At 40.2% G+C, this 20,726-nt stretch overlaps 1 protein-coding gene across 1 annotated transcript in view; it reads left to right on the forward strand.

Moving 5' to 3' along the window:
* The window catches only part of PTCHD4 (patched domain containing 4), a 199,196-nt gene extending 178,847 nt beyond the window's left edge, over window positions 1-20,349 (forward strand). Inside the window, exon 3 of the mRNA XM_052649616.1 lies at window positions 18,716-20,349. Within this exon, the coding sequence (XP_052505576.1) occupies window positions 18,716-20,349 (1,634 nt within the window). The remainder of the gene's footprint in view (window positions 1-18,715) is intronic.
* The last annotated feature ends 377 nt before the right edge of the window (window positions 20,350-20,726 follow it).

Consider the following 20,726-nt stretch of genomic DNA (forward strand, 5'->3'; position numbering starts at 1 on the left):
CAGTAATGAGGACCAGTGGTACTGGCACAAGCGTAGACATACAGATCAGTGGAACAGAACTGAGAATCCAGAAATACATCCTTCCATTTATAGTCAATTTTTTGACACAGATGCCTAGATAATCCAACGGGGGAAAGTGATATTTTCAGCCAATGATATTGGGACTGTTAGATATCCATATGAGAAAGAATAAAGTTGGACTTCTTCACACTATAAGTAAAATTCAACTCAAAATGGATCATAGACCTAGATGAAAGATCTAAAAGAAGAAATCTTTTAGAAGAAAATGTCAGAATATCTCTTCATGACCTTGGTTAAGCAAAGTCTTCTTAGATATGACACTACGAGCAAAAGCAGCAAAAGATGGATAATTTGGGCTTTCTCAACATTAAAACCTTCTGTACTTCAAAAGATAGCATCAAGAAAGTGAAAAGACAACTCACAGAATGGCAACTGTGAGAAGCCCAGATTTGTGGTATATGCAATACTTTATAGCCATGCTCTAAAGGGGAGAGCCTCTTCTTGACCCAGATCTATTAACACTTGGACATTCTGCTTTAGTCTTTTACTTCTTGTCTCTTATAGGACCAAATACTCTTCCACAAATAGATACCTTCACACTTAAGCCCTTCCCTGGATTCTTCTCCAGGGAGAAATTGACCTGTCTTCCTATTTCTAGAGAAATAGGGATATTCTGACATCCAGTGGCCTTACCACCAGTAGCAACCTAAAAAGTAAACTTATTTCTCTTCTTCCTCTTTCTTCCCTTCTGTCCTTCCTTCCTATTCTGTTCTCATTCCCGCTTATTTCTGCACAGTGACATAGAGGTCTTCCTCTTGCAAGAGATGCATGTCTTTCTGGAGTGACTTTGCCTTTACTAGGAGGATGTCTACATCAGGTTGGGAGGTGCTGTGCTATGCTCAGTTGTGCCCGAAATCTTTACAGGCCCCCTGGAATATAGCCCACCAGGCTCCTCTGTCCAAGGGATTTTCCAGACAAGCATACTGGAGTGGGTTACCATTGCTTTCTCTAGATTGGGAGGTAGAGGGCTCCATTATCCTCCCACTGAGTTTTACCATCAGCAGCTGCTCCACTGCTGTTTAGCTCAGGTCTTTGTATTTACTTTGTTTCCAAAACCCCTTGAAAAGATCCGGGGGTGGTAGCATGCACTCACTAATCCTGAATCTCCAGCACTATTGATGAGACCTTCTTTCACTGACTCTATGTTTCTATTCTTCTTCATGAGGCAGATTCCTTAGACACTATATATGTTTTACAGTTTTGTCTAATTACTGCAAGAGGAGAAAATTGAGAAGAACAGAGTCAGGTCAAATAGTGGGAATGGTACTCCTTAAGCAGACATTTAAATATTAACATTAGCTTAAAAGATTCTAGAAGTGCCCTAGAATTTTAGCTATAGAGTTGTGATAGTTAAAATGCAGTTTCAAAATATAAAATGTGGGACTTTCTGGGTGGTCTGGTGGTTAGGACTCCTCTTTCCCATGCAGGGGGGTGTGGGTTTGATCCCTGGTTGGCAAGCTAAGGTACCACATGCCTCACAGCCAAAAAACCAAAACATAAAACAGAAGCAATATTGTAACAAATTCAATAAAGACTTATTAAATGGTACGCATTAAAAAAATGTTTTAAAAAATCAAAATGCTGTTTTGGGAGAATTTGATGATAATGAGTAGCAAACTGCAGCTTTGATATGATGTGTCTATGATATGCCTTCTGTATATGTAGCACCAGGCTCTGTGCTCTTTTACTGATCATCTCATAGACAGAATGTGGAAATCAGTCATCTCACCCAGTCAACTGTCCTTCTCTCTGGGTTCTATGCAGTGGAGACTATACACCCAGGGAGCTAAAGGACAGTCAACTTTTCATCCTTATAAATGGAGACGCACTGTAAAGTCCCTGGTAAAGCTGGAATGGTGACCTTATATGGGGCCAGAGTCAATGCAGTGATCCCTACTTAATACATCTTGAATCTAGATATTTTCCCCACCTGCCTGTAGGAGAATTAGGTCTTCAAGGCATCCCTCCCTAAGATTTCCTTAACAGTCAGCTGCATGGGAGACTGTGGTTTGCCTCACAAATCCAGTTGCTGTCAGAAAAGAGACGAATAACCTGCCTTAAGAGATGAATAACCTGCCTTCCTTTAGAAGGGCAGTGCCAGGAGCTGTGCCTTATCTTGATGAGAAAGCTGAGGGCAAGCTCTGACCCTTCTTCTTCATCTGTTATACAAGTAGTGCAGGAAAAAGAAATGGGGTTCAACTTGTCTATTGTTTTAGAGGAATAGGAGCCAATCCAGTGATAAATTGTTACAAGTGTTATCAGGCTCTCACCATCAGATCAGCTATTGCTAGTGCTTAGAAGAAAGAGTGTGGTCAAAGAGAAAAAGGAAAGAATGGGAGTGTCCTCTCTGCTGCTGCTGCTAAGTCGCTTCAGTCGTATCCGACTCTGTGCGACCCCATAGACGGCAGCCCGTCAGGCTCCCCGACCCTGGGATTCTCCAGGCCAAGAATACTGGAGTGGGTTGCCATTTCCTTCTCCAATGTATGAAAATGAAAGGTGAAAATGAAGTCGCTCAGTCGTGCCCAACTCTTAGCGACCCCTTGGACTGCAGCCCACCAGGCTCCTCCGTCCATGGGATTTTCCAGGCAAGAGGACTTCTCCAGTGTCCTCTCTAGCACTATCTAAATGAGAGTAGAACTGAAGTCCCTTTCCAATGTACTAAAACACCAGAAATCTTAGAAGCTCAGGGGCACACATTCATTAATCAATTTTACAATAAATATTTACTAAGTACCAAGTACTGCTTTAGGAAAGGGACATATAAAAATCAAAGTAAGATACAGATACTGCCCTCAAGATCATGGTCTACTCTCTTTAGGGTGAGATGGGCTTCCCTGGTGGCTCAGACAGTGAAGAATCTACCTGAAATGCAAGAGATATGGGTTTGACCCTTGGGTTGGGGAAGATTCCCTGGAGAAGGGAATGGCAACCCACTCCAGTATTCTGGCCTAGAGAATCCCATGAATGGAGGAGCCTAGTGGGCTACAGTCCTTGGGGTCACAAAAATTCAGTGCATACACACTGAAAATTTGAGTTCTGATTCTGAGTACCAAAATAACTCTATAAACTCTACATGCCTCTGCTTCTTCTGAATCTCCATTTCCTAATCATTTAATGAAAGGGGAAAATGATCTGTTCATGAGACTCACATGCAATGATGTGTCTCAGGACTCCTTTTGTGTACATCTCCTCCTTTATGGGTTCTTCCTTTGCAGGAACACACACGTTATCAATACAGGTCCATTTTAGGAAAGGATATGAATGAGTTATTCATCAAAAGGAATGAAGAACCATGCTTACATAGTGGATCTTCGCAGGCATATTTCCATTTTCATGGAAGACTAACCCCTTAAGTTCAACCATGATTTGCATGCTGTAGGAGCTTAATTAATATCTGCTGATTAGTTGATGGGTTTCCTTGAGAGACCTCTATTTTATTAAAGATTCCCATACCAGTTAATGTAGTCTACCCCTTGAGAAATCTCAGACGGTGTCAAAGAGATAATACATTTTAAAAGTTACTGACATTATTTCATCAGCTCTTTACTTAACATTTCTGGGTCCTAAATTGTTCTGTTAACTAGAGGTGAAAAATGCTCTGAAAAGAGTAATGTGAACCTGCTTTGGGTTTCTGTTGTTGTTGTAATTGCAGAAATACTCCTGGGTTTTCTTATGTCTCTAAGATTAGAACTTTCAGGTGGTCAAATGGGCAAGCTCATCCTTCCAAGGTCCAGTTGTTTCAGAGTCATAGCTATCTGAAAAGGTTTTTCATTTGACTCTTTCTTTTCATTGTTTCTTGATTACTCTTTGCCTAATAGAAATGGTCAGGATAAAGTCCCTGAGGATTCTCAAGACAGAAAGGAATGAGATTTATCCCATGACAGCAATAAGAGTTTCATACAGCTTTCACTCCTTGAAGCCATGTTTGGTGGCCTGGTGTGTTATCCTGACTCACTGTCATCTCTCTTGATGACTTTAAGAATGAAATACAGGAGTGGGCTGTACTACACTGTGAGCATTTAGCTAAGACCCCAAATGAATGTTCAACCATAAATAAAAGGTGATGGCTACTGTTTATTGAGTTTTTAATATGTGCCAAGGACTCAAGTAAACACTTGATGTGCATGATCTTGTTTATTATTCTGAGCAACACACTGTCAGGCTCTTGTTCAATCACTAAGTCATGTCCAGCTCTTTGCAACCCCATAGGCTGCAGCACGCCGCTGGGAGTTTGCTTATTCTTGTCCCTTGAGTCTGTGATGCTATCTAACCATCTCATCTTCTGCTGCCCTCTTCTTTTGCCTTTAGTTTTTCCCAGCATCAGGGTCTTTTCCAATCTGCAAATAAGGAAATTGACACGGAGAGGTTGCTGCTGAAGGTGTGGAGGTAGGAAGCGATGCAGCTGGGGTGTGAACTGGGGCGTGAACACAAGAGCTGCACTCAGCGCCCCCCTTCTAGCTTGCTATCCGCCCAACCATTGTCCTCTAGCCCTGCCTTCTGGAATTAACATCTAACTTTTTCTGCAGTGACTCCTATTGGTTAATTTACACTGTGATAGAGCTAAATTCAGCTGTAGATCACTGAAAGAGGACAGATTATAGGGAAATACCGTGAGAAGAGGGCCTTTTCAACTGCAAAGAAAGCTTGTACTCATCAGGGAAAAATTCAAATGACACCAGTTCTCGCTTAGAGAGGACCCCCTAGGAAATGCTCTCCTTGCTCGGCGCCCCGCTGGGGCTGCTACAGTTGAGCTGGCTGCCCTGAAACCCTGCGGTGCACTTTCTGGAAGTGAGTCTGTTGTTCTGTGAGCTGCAGAATTCAAATTCATGGCTGGAAATCTCCCTTTCAGCTTCTTGCCTACAGGATGAGAGTGATTCTATCGGCTTAGTCTGAATAAGAGCATTCATGTAAGGAATGCCACCATTAGTTAAATCCAGTTAACAAAAAACCTCTATTAATCAGCACTTTTCCGTAAAGAACTTTTAATGACAGGGAAGGCAAATTTCAAAACAGTCATCACAGAAGAAAACTTTGAAGCGTTTTCTAGGCCTGGTATACAGTCAGTGCAAACTCCCACATTTCTGCAACTTTGTAATATTGTTCAATACTGGTTGTCATTCATGGCCACACTAATTGTGTACCAGGTATTTGTATAAAAGGATTCATTGGTCTGGGTCTCCTTTAACACAGCAATTCTTTGATGCAAGTATTGCTTGTTTTTTCCATTTTTCAGATTGGCAATCTAGCCAAATGATGGAGTTCATTATTTGCCAAGGTCACACATCTAATAGACGGTAGTGAGGAAGCTTGGGATTTCCAGGTGGCTCAGGGATTTAGTCTATCTGCCGATGCGGGAGACGTGGGAGATGTGGATTTGATCCCTGGGTTAGGAAGATCCCCTGGAGGAGGGCATGGGAACCCACTCCAGCACTCTTGCCAAGAAAATCCCGTGCACAGAGGAGCCTGGTGGCCTACAGTCCGTGGAGTTGCAAAGAGTTGGACACAGTTGAGCAACTGAATACATATGCACAGTGAGCAAGCTTAAACCCACAAAACTCCTTTTTTCAACCAATATGCCAAGTTACCTCCTTTTATTGATGATGAGCCTCAAGTATCTTTTTCAGTAAATAAAAAAAACTAGCATTTATTGAGTGTTTCCTGGGTTCCAAGCCTGCTCTAAGTGTATTACAACTCTTCATTTAATCTTCATGTTAATCCATTAAAATAGGTACCTTTTTAATCCCTATTTTCCAAAGTAGGAAAGTGAAATACACAGACGTTAAACTAATTCGCTCCAAACCACACATCACAAAGTGATGGAGCCAGACTAGAAGCAAAATATCTTGCTCCAGAGTATGTCCTTTTAATTGCTGCATATAATGCTTTTCCCCTTGTTTTAAGAACTGGTTACAGAAGAGGAATACAAGTCTAATGCATTTTAGAAAGATTTCCAATAAAGTTAATCAACCAATAAAAATGGAATCAAAAAGGAAGTTCTGGTTGATTAATTTAATGACGATCCAAATAATCAGATGATCCAATTCCTGAGCTTCTCGTTTAATTGAGTTTCCACTGATTTCAGGCCATTCTGTTCAGAGAGAATTCTCATTCATGGGATGTTAAATTTATCTTCATTGGTAAGAAAGGCAGCAAAACCTTGAAGGATGCTCCCAGAAAACTTTCCCTTTGAAGAATTATGCTTTTATCAAGGATTTGTGCTACAACTTTGAAGATTTTCTTTTGAGTAATATTCATAAGAAACCACAACTGTGCATAATTTAAATTTGCTAAGTAAGAGTTCTTCCATTTCAAACGTGTTTCTTAATGATTGAAGCAGACATTTTAGAAGCATTCTCCAGCTCTTGGTGTTATAGAAATCCTAAGTTATCATCACTTCTCCTCTTTGTAGGATAGAAGATCCTCCAAGCTTGTAATTAATGAACCATTAAATTCAGGCATACAGATATGATATGGTTTTCAAATGGGACAAATGGGAATGATTAAACTTCAAAGTGATGACATTTTACCATATCTTCCTAATGGGAGGCACTCAGGCAATGTCCTTCAAATGAATGAACTAATTTTTCTAACTAATTTTTGTTCTTTGAATGTCTTTAGCTCAGTAAATACTTAGCGTAGCTTTATTTTCTTTCCTTCAAGTTCCTACTATTTTTTTCTTTTATGTAATCCCCTACTCTAGGTCTTTATTTTTTAAGTACATGCTTATGTTTAGTTTGCGTGTGTTTGCTCTGTTGTTTCGGTCATGTCCAGCTCTTTGTGACCCTATGGATGGTAGCCCTGCAGGCGCTTCTGACCATGGAGTTCTCCAGGCAAGAATACTAGAGTGGTTGCCATGCCTTCCTCCAGGGGATCTTCCCAACCCAGGGATCACTCTTGACAATTGTAAGGTTTTTAGCCCCACCAATCATTCCCCCACTCATTGCTCTTCTCTGCTTAAAGCAATGATTTTTTTGTTCCTCATGACTCCTCCTTCCTTATCCTGTTTTAACATCCATGTTATCTTCCTTTCCGAGCATCTTTCCACTACCCACATGTCCAACTGGCTTTCTCTTTTTAGTGAGAATACAACTGAAATATTACTGCCACCAGAAAACCATCCCTTTTACTAGTGACATGGTTTGAAAATTCAGATTCTCCAGGGATTAACTCTCACCCAGTGCTCCTGTTACAACTCTTACACTTCTAACTCCTACACTCAAAAAATTCAATTTATAAAGTCAACAGTAATAAAAATTTTAATTAACTCATTTTCCAAAACTACTTATTTAGTATAAAATATCAATGTCTTCTAGCCAAAGACCATCTGGAATACTAAGATAATTGAACAAATTTGGGTTTACTGCCTCTCTGCAATCAGGAAACACACACACCACTGGGGACTATGAAGCATTTTGGGAAGACGACTTTAGATTGGACGTCTATGATTTTTGAAAGTGTTAGGTGATTTGGAAGAGGGTTGAAGGCAGCATGGTTCGTTACTGTCAGGAAGAGAGGGTAAATCTCTCATCAGTTGTCTTTAACAATTCTTATACCTAGAAGGCAAGAAGACCAGACTAAGATAAAAGTGTAATTGATAAGGAGGCAGAAGTCAGGACTTTGCTGGTGGTCCAGTGGTTAAGAATCCCCCTGCCAATGCAGGGGACACAGGTCCCCTCCCTGATCTGGAAGAATTCCAGATGCTGAGAGGCAGCTGAGCCCTCACACTGCAACTGCTGCGTCCATACACCCAGAGCCCGTGCTCGGCAACAAGAGAAGCCACTGCAAGGGATAAGCCTGCACACCGCAGCTGGAGAGTAGCCCCCGCTGGCCGCAACTAGAGAAAGCCCACATGCAGCAGCAAAGACCCTTGCAGCCAAAAATAGATAAATGCAAATTTTAAAGAAAGAGGAAGCAGCAATCAATCCTACCAGTCTCGATGAAAGGATGTTTGGTCTGTCTTGTTTTGGACACAGTTTGCATTTTGTCTGTGGGCAACCATGATTACGGAGTGGTCTTACTTTGTTTCAGTCCATCCCCGGTCACAAAGTGGTCCTGTCTGATGTGGCTTTTTTGCCAGACCATCTGTGGGCAACTGGGCCACACTAAACCTAGCTGTGAGGGCCAGACCAGTTCCAGGCAACAAGACCTACTTGACAGCATCCGGCTACCAGGGCTGTTTGCCCCTTTCTCAAAAATATACTCCATTCGTAAAACTGGAAGACATAGAATGCGTTGGGAAGAAAATGAAAAGCTTCCTGGGAGTTTCTTTTTCCCAGAATGGGAACACCAGCGTGAGGGAGAGACTAAGAAAGCAAGCCACCATGTGCGTGCTGGCTCTGCAGTGGAGTTCAGCTCTTGGCAGCGCTGAGTTCCTGCAGCAAGGAAATCTGAAAAGATAAACTCAGAGTTGCCCTCAAAAGCCAACTCAGCTCTGATGGGAAAGAGAGTAGGAACCAGGTTGCATTCAGAAGCTGGCATGCGTGTGTGCTAAGTCGATTCAGTTGCGTCTGACTCTTTGCAACCCTGTGAACTGTAGTCCCCCAGGCTCCTCTGTCAGTGCAATTCTCCAGACCAGAATACTGGGGTGGGTTGCCATTCTCTCCTCCATCGGAAGCTGGCATTCCAGGTCAAATGGCATATAGCTTAGAAGGCTCACATAGCTTAGAAGGCAGATAAAAAATCAAAATGAAGCAGGGATCTCAAAGACGGTGCTCTGGGACAAACCAGAGGGATGGGGTGGACCGGGAGTGGGGGGGGTGGGGGGGGTTCAGAATGGGGAAACACATGTGCACCAGTGGCTAATTCATTTCGATGTATGGCAAAAACCACAACATTGTAAAGTAATTACCCTCCAATTAAAATAAATACTTTTTTTTAAATCAAAATACTTTTCCCACCAGAGCTCAGTGGTGATTTCCACAAACACAACTGCTGAACACACAGTTAACCAAAGCAGAAATAACTGCTCAGGGAAAGTAGAAAGCTTTCTCTGGAGTGAGTTGTGAGGAATATTATTTTCACCTCTTTTTTTTTTTTTTTATGTTGTTGCAATAGGAGATGTCAAACTCTCATGACCTGCTGAGGGCTTACCATGTTCAAGTGAAAGGGTTAGACCCACCAGTTCATCTTCAGAACAGAATTAGGAAGAATCAGAAGTCCACCAAGAACTGTATTAGAGCCATATATATATCAAAGAAAACCCCAGTAATTGGGTCAATTACAATTAGTTCTGATTGGATTTTATCCTTGTTAAAACTGTTTTCTTTGGAATTCTTGATTTTTGACAGATTGGGTTTGGGATTAAAATGGCAACTGTAAAATTTGTATTAGATGTAAAGGAGAAAAGCATTGCTTTACAAGAAGTCATTTGCAATCTAGCCATGAACCAAAGAGAATCTCCTGTAGCACTGTCAGATTGTAGTGTAAAAGTTTACACTGGAAGTGCCAGAGTTTGCAGAAATATTATAAAATCTGGGTTGGAATCAGTTTTCAGAGAAGATCCAGCTCACTTTAGAAGTCATATTTATTTATAATAGAGGGATTGCTTGGGGTTCAGATAAGATTATAAACAGTTCTGAATATTATTCAACTCACCTAGGATTGAAATGAGTTGTGTTTGGTGGCAAAAATCTATTTTTAATATTTTAATCTGTTAAAATATTTACTCTGGCTGACCTGCACTGCCATGACTAAGGATAAGAATCTATATACTCTTCATTATCTCATTTCTCAATTGTGAGTAGCAGAATTTATTAAATTACTATTAAATATGATATGTTAGCAAGCATCCAGCTAAGTTTTCTTGGTTATTGCACAATCCTTCCATTTGCCTTCATTTAGAAAGAGGACTCCCCAACAACATCCCTGAAGAATGTTGGAATATTCAATACACACAGTTCAGTTCAGTTCATTTCAGTCGCTCAGTCGTGTCCGACTCTTTGCGACCCCATGAATCACAGCATGCCAGGCCTCCCTGTCCATCACCAACTCCTGGAGTTCACTCAGAGTCGCGTCCATCGAGTCAGTGATGCCATCCAGCCATCTCATCCTCTGTCGTCCCCTTCTCCTCCTGCCCCCAATCTCTCCCAGCATCAGATTTTCAGCTTTAGCATCATTCCTGCTAAAGAAATCCCAGGGCTGATCTCCTTTAGAATGGACTGGTTGGCTTTCCCTGCAGTCCAAGAGACTCTCAAGAGTCTTCTCCAATACCACAGTTCAAAAGCATCAATTCTTCAGCGCTCAGCCTTCTTCACAGTCCAAATCTCACATCCATACATGACCATAGGTAAAACCATAGCCTTGACTAAACGGACCTTAGTCGGCAAAGTAACGTCTCTGCTTTTGAATTTGCTATCTAGGTTGGTCACAACTTTTCTTCCAAGGAGTAAGCGTCTTTTAATTTCATGGCTGCAATCACCATCTGCAGTGATTTTGGAGACCCCCAAAATAAAGTCTGACACTGTTTCCACTGTTTCCCCATCTATTTCCCATGAAGTGATGGGACCAGATGCCATGATCTTCGTTTTCTGAATGTTGAGCTTTAAGCCAAATTTTTCACTCTCCACTTTCACTTTCATCAAGGGGCTTTTTAGTTCCTCTTCACTTTCTGCCATAAGGGTGGTGTCATCTGCATATCTGAGGTTATTGATATTTCTCCCAGCAATCTTGATTTCAGCTTGTGTTTCTTCCAGTCCAGCGTTTCTCATGATGTACTCTGCATATAAGTAAAATAAGCAGGGTGACAATATACAGCCTTGATGTACTCCTTTTCCTATTTGGAACCAGTCTGTTGTTCCATGTCCAGTTCTAACTGTTGCTTCCTGACCTACATACAGATTTCTCAAGAGGCAAGTCAGGTGGTCTGGGATTCCCATCTCTTGAAGAATCTTCCACAGTTTATTGTGATCCACACAGTTAAAGGCTTTGGCATAGTCAATAAAGCAGAAATAGATGTTTTTCTGGAACTCTCTTGCTTTTTCCATGATCCAGCAGATGTTGGCAATTTGATCTCTGATAGAATGTGGTCCACTGGAGAAGGGAATGGCAAACCACTTCAGTATTCTTGCCTTGAGAATCCCAAGAACAGTAGGAAAAGGCAAAATGATAGGATACCAAAAGAGGAACTCCCCAGGTGCCCTATATGCTACTGGAGATCAGTGGAGAAATAACTCCAGAAAGAATGAATGGATGGAGCCAAAGCAAAAACAATACCCAGCTGTGGATGGGACTGGTGATAGAAGCAAGATCCGATGCTGTAAAAAGCAATATTGCATAGGAACCTGGAATGTCAGGTCCATGAATCAAGGCAAATTGGAAGTGGTCAAACAAGAGATCGCAAGGGTGAACGTCAACATTCTAGGAATCAGCGAACTAAAATGGACTGGAATGGGTGAATTTAACTCAGATGACCATTACATCTACTACTGTGGGCAGGAATCCTTCAGAAGAAATGGAGTAGCCATCATGGTCAATAAAAGAGTCCAAAATGCAGTACTTGGATGCAGTCTCAAAAACGACAGTGATCTCTGTTCGTCTCCAAGGCAAACCATTCAATATCACAGTTATCCAAGTCTATGCTCCAACCAGTAACGCTGAAGAAGCTGAAGTTGAATGGTTCTATGAAGACCTACAAGACCTTTTAAAACTAACACCCAAAAAAGATGTCCTTTTCATTATAGGGGACTGGAATGCAAAAGTAGGAAGTCAAGAAACACCTGGAGTAACAGGCAAATTTGGCCTTGGAATGCGGAATGAAGCAGGGCAAAGACTAATAGAGTTTTGCCAAGAAAATTCACTGGTCATAGCAAACACCCTGTTCCAACAACACAAGAGAAGACTCTACACATGGACATCACCAGATGGTCAACACCAAAATCAGACTGATTATATTCTTTGCAGCCAAAGATGGAGAAGCTCTATACAGTCAACAAAAACAAGACCAGGAGCTGACTGTGGCTCAGATCATGAACTCTTTATTACCAGATTCAGACTTAAATTGAAGAAAGTAGGGAAAACCACTAGACCATTCAGGTATGACCTAAATCAAATCCCTTATGATTATACAGTGGAAGTGAGAAATAGATTTAAGGGCCTAGATCTGATAGATAGAGTGCCTGATGAACTATGGAATGTGGTTCTTGACATTGTACAGGAGACAGGGATCAAGACCATCCCCATGGAAAAGAAATGCAAAAAAGCAAAATGGCTGTCTGGGGAGGCTTACAAATAGCTGTGAAAAGAAGAGAGGTTAAAAGCAAAGGAGAAAAGGAAAGATATGAGCATCTGAATGCAGAGTTCCAGAGAATAGCAAGAAGAGATAAGAGACACTTCTTCAGCGATCAATGCAAAGAAATAGAGGAAAAGAACAGAATGGGAAAGACTAGAGATCTCTTCAAGAAAATTAGAGATACCAAGGGAACATTTCATGCAAAGATGGGCTTGATAAAGGACAGAAATGGTTGGGACCTAACAGAAGCAGAAGATATTAAGAAGAGGTGGCAAGAATACACAGAAGAACTGTACAAAAAAGATCTTCATGACCCAGATAATCATGATGGTGTGATCACTCATCTAGAGCCAGAGACATCCTGGAATGTGAAGTCAAGTGGGCCTTAGAAAGCATCACTATGAACAAAGCTAGTGGAGGTGATGGAATTCCAGTTGAGCTGTTTCAAATCCTGAAAGATGATGCTGTGAAAGTACTGCGCTCAATATGCCAGCAAATTTGGAAAACTCAGCAGTGGCCGCAGGACTGGAAAAGGTCACTTTTCATTCCAATCCCAAAGAAAGGCAATGCCAAAGAATGCTCAAACTACCACACAATTGCACTCAACACACACATACAGATGCAAATATTTTATTCGTATTCATTTCCATCCTTGCATTGTTCTCTCAGTTCTAATTCTGTCCAAATCATTTCTACTCCTAAGAGTTCTCTTTCTTTTCTTTCATGAAACTATATCAAAATAAGTGTCAGCTATCTAATAATGACCCAGGTGAGACAGATATTTATTATTTTATTCTAATATAGTTTGCAAATGTATATTATTATAATAGAGTGGGAGGAAATTGTGGTCAAAATTTGGCAGTCTTCCTTTGAAACTTTAAATAAAGTGTGCAATTTGGGCAATAGATTCTCTCTGCCAAGAGAAAAAAAAATCAATTATAAATGTTAAAAAACAGCTACCATATCATCCCACCCTCTCCCTCTCCCTCTGAGTCCAAAAGTCCGTTATACACAGCTGCGTCTTTTTTCCTGTCTTACATACAGGGTCGTCATATGGGAGAATGGCATTCTATCATGTATACTATCATGTAAGAATTGAATTGCTAGTCTGTCTGACGCAGGATACAGCATGCTTGGGGCTGGTGCATGGGGATGACCCACAGAGATGTTATGGGGAGGGAGGTGGGAGGGGGGTTCATGTTTGGGAACACATGTAAGAATTAAAGATTTTAAAATTAAAAAAATAAAAAAAATTAAAATTAAAAATAAATAAATAAATAAACCATATTAGATAAAATCGAAAAAAAATAAATAAATAAAAACACAGCTACCTTCCTTTAATTTACAAGTGTTATGCTTTTATTCATGTTATTCCATCAGTCTAGACCACCATTGGCATAATCCTCTGCTTACTAACACCTTTAAGAGCTTTCCCTGATCTCTCAGAGAGAATCAGCTGTATTTTCACAGTACATGGCCTACATCTCTACTTAACAAGAGTGCAAGCCTTCTTTTCATATTATGCAAGTTAGCCACGTGCATATTAGCTGCTTTCACCACTCAAGAACACGAACACTGTTGTTCATAAAACAAACTGAGGCCTTAGCTGAGGATTAAGGATTTTGGTGGAAATGAGACAAAAGCAAAGAACTGTTAGGACTGGGGTACCAGGGAGCAGTGTAATGGAATTTGTTCACATCGTTGTTCAGAGGGGCAAGTCACACTTGTGTATATTTCATGCATTGTCACCTCAGATGGTCTTTTGAGTAGATACCAGTATTTTAGTTTCAGGTAAGTTGTTTGAACTCAAATAGGACTCTCAGAATACGGGTGAAAATATAGTGAATATGACCCTTTCTAAAAGCTACAGTGACAGTTAAGGATTCTTTCAGGTGAGCAGATGTTCAAAAAATGACTCTAGCCTCAGAATGAAAACCAGTTTAAGAAACTAAGTTAGACAACAGGATCCTTGTAGTTAACAGGCCATCTGGACAAAGCAACAACATAATTCCAAACCCTACTTTCTCCTTGTAGGAGCCACGATCTGTGAATTATTAAACAGTTTTTTGTCTGGATAGATGGATGGGTGAGTAGGTGGATGGATGGATAGGTTAGACAGACAGATAAGGTTAATACACACATACATATGTAGCTAAAATAAATGCACAAAATTTTTAGCAGCAGTTATCTGTGTTTGGGGACTTTGAGGGTTTTTTTCACCATTTTCTTTCCATTTTCCCCAATTTTTTATGGAAAAGTGTCTTATTTTTATAATCAGAGAAAAGGTGATTAAAACATATGTGTCTATTGTAATATTGTTTTTTCACTTGACTAAACCAATCATTCTCAGTCAGGGACAATTTTGTCCCCCAAATAGCCTTTGGTAATGTCTGGAGACATGTTTGCTTGTCATAGCTGAAGAGTGTGCTACTGGCATCTAGTGGGTAGAGGTCAGGGATGCTTCTAGACATCCTACAACATATACAATGGTTTCTAAAATTCTTATGTTTTAGAAAATATAATCACTATCTCAGAATTACCCAAATAAAAATGATTTCTGGACTGACGGATATTGGAAAAGATTGTGTTTCTTGTTTGCCTGTAAGTTTTATATAATTGACTAGCAAGATCCTCGTGTCTTAACAAATTCTAATTAATATATATTGGGTTGAGTTGAATTTAAAGTGTATAGTTCTTTTGAACACAATTAATATAGGTACAAAGATGCATTGTAAATTTTTGAATTAATAATTAAGAAGTATATTTCTCTAGACCCACCTAGAATCAAGAATTAAGGTTGATTTAATTCAGTAGGAGGTTAGTGAGCATCTATCACTTTGTCAGATGTTCTGCGGAGTATAAAAGTAACATAAAAAGCATTCCCTGACCTTGAGGAACTGGCAATTTAACCAAAAAGATAGAACATGTCCTGAGAAAATCATTTTGTTCCAGAGCAAAACAACACACGTTTGCATGCCAAAATGAGTAGCAAATTAGTGCAATAGGAGTTTAAGAAACAGAAAAAAAGTCAGTATGTCTGGAATTGTCAGAAATGGCTGTAAGACAAAGAAGAGAATTGGATTAACAGACTGATTGGTAGAATTTCAACATAAGCAGCAATCAGGGGAAGGTATTGAAAGGCAGAGAAAATAGCATGAACAAAACTTGGAAAGACTGATCATAGGCAGGTTGATAAGGAGTCAGAGAACTACCCAGCTGAGCAGGTAGTAGATTTGAACTGCAGTTCGAATTTAATTATGGTGAAACCTATTTAATTATGGTGTAAATCAAATGAGTGTTATTAGGACTACTCTACAGAGTAAAGTAATAAAGAGAAAAGCAACTATATTAATGTACATATGTGGGATCTAGAAAAATGGTATAAATGATCCTATTTGCAAAACAGAAACAGGGACACAAACATAGAACAAATATATGGCTAACAAGGGGGAAAGCAGATGGCGGGAGGAACTGGGAGATGGGGATTGACATATATACTCTATCAATACTATGTATAAAATAGACAACTAATGAGAACATACTGGATAGCACAGGGAACTTTACTTAATGCACTGTGGTGACTTGAATGGGAAGAAAGTCCAAAAGTGAGGAAATATATGTATATGTATGGCTGATTCATTTTGCTTATAGTAGAAACTAATGACTCAAATGGCAAAGAGTCCGCCTGCAGTGCAAGAGACCTGGGTTCAGTCCCTGGGTTGGGAAGATCCCCTGGAGAAGGAAATAGCAACCCACTCCAGTATTCTTGCCTGGGAAATCCCATGGACAGAGGAGTCTGGCAGATTGGGGTCACAAAAGAGTCAGACATGACTTAGTGACTAAACAGCAACAATACAACATCGTAAAGCAACTGGACTCCAACAAAAATTAAGAAAAAAGGAAAACCTTGTAAGATATCTAAAGCTGTGAATGGGATGAACATGCTATCCCCAAAGTTGTGTCTTCAGCCTTCATCACAGAGTGATTATTTGACCTGAAAGGAGTTAGCTTCATCTTCCCACACATACAGACCTTTCTACTATATAAGGCAACAACCTGGCCTATATAATGTACCTGATATTCCACAAAAGTGGCCAAAAGCAGAGACAAGCCAGATTTAGCCATGGCCTCAGGTAGCATTTTCCCCACTGTGACTACAAAGATAGCAAGAGTCCTCATTTCAGAAGAGAAGTCCTCTAATTAAAGAATGATTTTAATTACTTTAACTAATATCCTAGCATTATGTTTTTGTCAAGAGAATCAGAGAACAAGTATTCCATTTGGTCAAGGAGTCTTACAGAAGATGAAATGAATAATTAATGTTGCTCAGAATTGTTAAACTTAATTCAGTACACATAAATGTAGAGCTAGTAATTAGTTTCAAGAAAAAATAGATCATTGACTCAAAAAAAAAAAATTTGCCTTATACTTAAATGTACTCTTCAAAACCCTTTCTAATCATTAAGATAAACTTATCTTTCCTGACTGGAGACCCAGAAGAAATAACACTGGAGAATGAATAGGTTTTATACTGTGGACAAAAAGAACTCCAATGCAATAACAATTGATAATTAATAAAAAAATAATTCCCAAGAAGAATGAACCAATGTGTCTTTAAAATAAAAAATTAGCATTTATACCTTTAAACCTATACATACTGTAGTCAAATTAACTATAAAATTAGAATTCTTAGATACCTATGAAAGAGGTTTTGGTAAATGTGAACTTACCTATAAAGTTTTGTTGGCTGGGAAGATATTTAGCTGCATATAATAGCCTCAATTACAGTGGCTTAACCAAACAGAGATTTTGTGTTCTTTAATGAGAATCCAAGAGGAAAGTAGGCCCTGATTCTTACTGATGGCTTCATGATGCCATTTAGAACAAAGTCCGTTCTGATTTTCTAATAAGCATCCTTAGATGACTTCCAATTGCACTGCATTGCCCAGAAGTGCATCATGCGAACCACCCCTAGCTGAAAGGCAGGCTGAGAAATACAGTTTTTAATTGTGTGCATTGCAGCTCCAAATAAAACTAATAAAGAAGTAGAAGCATTATAGAGACCAATTAGCAACTCTTTTCAACAACACAAAATCAGTGATTATGCTAAGACCCTAACCATTATGATCAGTTTGTTAAAACACTGCTAAGTGAATTGGGTAACACATAGCTCCAATATCCAGGTGCCACACAAGTCTATTTTCTAGGATTGCTTAAACTAGGTCATTTTGTGCCTTTAAACTACATTTCTCTCTAATGAATTTCCTGGAGAACAGCCCAAGCACAGCTTGTATCCATTCATAGAGAATGTTTGTGTGTAGGGTTGATAATCCTACAAGAGCGAGAGTGATCCATGAAGATTTCCAGTCAGTCAGAAAGTTTCCAGTTGTTATTCCTGGGTGATAACCGACAGAGCTAATCCAGAGAAGTGAAAAAAAGGGTTAATTGAAGATATGGTATCATACATTTATTTTCCCAGCTGCTTTCTCTCTGTTATTTTAGTAAAGAAGCAAGTGATAGTATCTTAAGAACTGTCAAGCTCCTAAAAAAAAAAAAGCTCAATATCTAACTGTATCTGGCACATAATAGGTGCTCAAGGAATAGTTCTTGAATAAACCTGTTATCTGTTTACCCTTATCAAAATATGTACAGAAACTGGTTAAAAAGAAGCATTCTCCATCCACTTTATGGAGCAGTCAAACATTTAGTCATCACCCACTCTTTGTGAATAAAAGCTCTCTGAGGAACTGCTTGCTATGATCTCTCCATGAGAAGGTCTTATTCTGTATTTTGTGTGACCTGGCAGATTTTTTTCTCACTCACATCCAGTGTTAATTAATCAAATCTATAGGAATCGGTTTCTAAACTATTTGGCTATAAAGCAGATTATTAACATTGTAAAATCAATTTAAAGACATTTTCAAGTGTTTAAAATCCCCTTAAAATTTCCCAAATCAGCATATAAGTCAGTTTGAGATGGAGCTTGGGGACTATCAGTCAATACATCAGTTGATCAAGCTCTGAATTTATGTTGAGCAGCATTTGAAGATTGGTGAATAACAGCCCCTGCCCTTGATGACTTATGATCCATTGAGAGAAACAGTATGTGTGTGGGGGGAAATCATGAAATAGTGTCACATTGCATTTATAATTTGTCAAATTAATAGAAGAGACAATAAATGATTCTTTTTTCCCAGAATACCAATTAGTTTGGACTTGACTAAAATAGAAACATGAATCAAATACACCCTGGTATGTACCTGAAATTTGAGACCTTGATAGGAGAATCACAGCACCTTGAAGATTGCAGTGTGACATACTGGTTAGCATAGATAAGCTATAAAGAATCCACCTGAACCATAGGAAGCAATGAAAACAATTGTTCTTTTCCTTCTCTCTTTAAATTAGGTCATGGAACGAAAGGAGTGTTTGAGCTTCTATCTGGATGGCGGAGAACCAAAGAGAATTTGCCCTTCAAAGACAGGGTGGCAGATGCTTATTCGGATGTGATGGTGACCTATACCATGACCAGCTCCCTGTACTTTATCACCTTCGGCATGGGCGCCAGCCCGTTCACCAACATAGAGGCTGTGAAGGTCTTCTGTCAGAACATGTGCGTCTCCATCCTGTTGAACTACTTCTACATTTTCTCCTTCTTTGGCTCCTGTCTCGTCTTTGCTGGCCAACTAGAGCAAAACCGCTACCACAGCATCTTTTGCTGTAAGATCCCTTCTGCAGAATACCTGGGCCGCAAGCCTGTGTGGTTCCAGACAGTGATGAGCGACGGACATCAACAGACATCCCATCACGAGACGAACCCCTACCAGCACCACTTTATTCAGCACTTCCTCCGTGAACATTACAATGAATGGATTACCAACATCTACGTGAAGCCATTTGTGGTCATCCTCTATCTCATCTACGCCTCCTTCTCCTTCATGGGGTGCTTGCAGATTAGTGATGGAGCCAACATCATCAATCTACTAGCCAGCGATTCCCCAAGCGTATCTTATGCCATGGTTCAGCAGAAATATTTCAGCAACTACAGCCCTGTGATAGGATTCTACGTCTACGAGCCCCTCGAGTACTGGAACAACAGTGTCCAGGAGGACCTTCGGAGACTCTGTAGTGGGTTCACTGCAGTGTCCTGGGTGGAGCAGTATTACCAGTTCCTGAAAGTGAGCAACATCAGTGCCAATAACAAGAGTGACTTTATTAGTGTCCTACAAAGTTCATTTTTAAAAAAGCCAGAATTCCAGCATTTTCGAAACGATATCATCTTCTCCAAGGCAGGAGATGAAAACAACATCATTGCTTCTCGCTTGTATCTGGTGGCCCGGACAAGCAGAGACAAGCAGAAGGAAGTCATAGAAGTGCTGGAAAAGTTGAGGCCTCTGTCCTTGTCAAAGAGCATCCGGTTCATCGTGTTCAACCCCTCCTTCGTGTTCATGGACCATTACAGCTTATCTGTCACCGTGCCTGTTCTGATTGCAGGCTTTGGTGTCCTCCTGGTGTTAATCCTGACTTTTTTCCTAGTGATCCACCCTCTGGGAAACTTCTGGCTAATTCTTAGCGTCACCTCAATTGAGCTGGGCGTTCTGGGCTTAATGACGCTATGGAACGTCGACATGGATTGCATTTCTATCTTGTGCCTTATCTACACTTTCAATTTTGCCATTGACCACTGTGCACCACTGCTTTACACGTTTGTATTAGCAACTGAGCACACCCGAACACAATGTATAAAAAGCTCCCTTCAAGAGCATGGGACAGCCATTTTGCAAAATGTTACTTCTTTTCTTATTGGGTTGGTCCCCCTCCTATTTGTGCCTTCGAACCTGACCTTCACACTGTTCAAATGCTTGCTGCTCACCGGGAGTTGCACACTTCTGCACTGTTTTGTTATCTTGCCTGTGTTCCTAACCTTTTTCCCCCCTTCTAAAAAGCACCACAAGAAAAAGAAACGTGCCAAACGAAAGGAGAGAGAGGAAATCGAATGCATAGAAATTCAAGAGAACCCTGATCACGTCACTACCGTCTGAAGGGTGTAGACTAATGGATTATTTTTCTTTTCCAGTATTGCACAATGATGCAGGGCCGATAAAGCTCAGACCTCAGCTGCTTGGGCTGGCCAGGGGTAACAAGGCAAGTCAGATGAAGAGTGAATTATTTATAACACGGTGTCCACTTCCAGGGGGGCAAGAGGGACTCAAAGGAGGGTAAAAAGCTCTTTGAAACCTTATTCTCCACTAAAGATAAGTTTCTGGATGTGATCTTAAGAGCTCTTCCAAGGAACAGACAAATTGACGGAGTGTTAGAAGGCAAAAGGAACAGCTACTTTGAAAAATAAAATGCTTAGGAGAGACTGAGTAGAGAAGATGAGGGCCTCCAAATAGCAGAGAAGACTTCAGAAATGTCA

Source organism: Budorcas taxicolor, chromosome 11 (genome assembly GCF_023091745.1).
Source record: "Budorcas taxicolor isolate Tak-1 chromosome 11, Takin1.1, whole genome shotgun sequence".
Lineage (NCBI taxonomy): Eukaryota > Metazoa > Chordata > Mammalia > Artiodactyla > Bovidae > Budorcas > Budorcas taxicolor.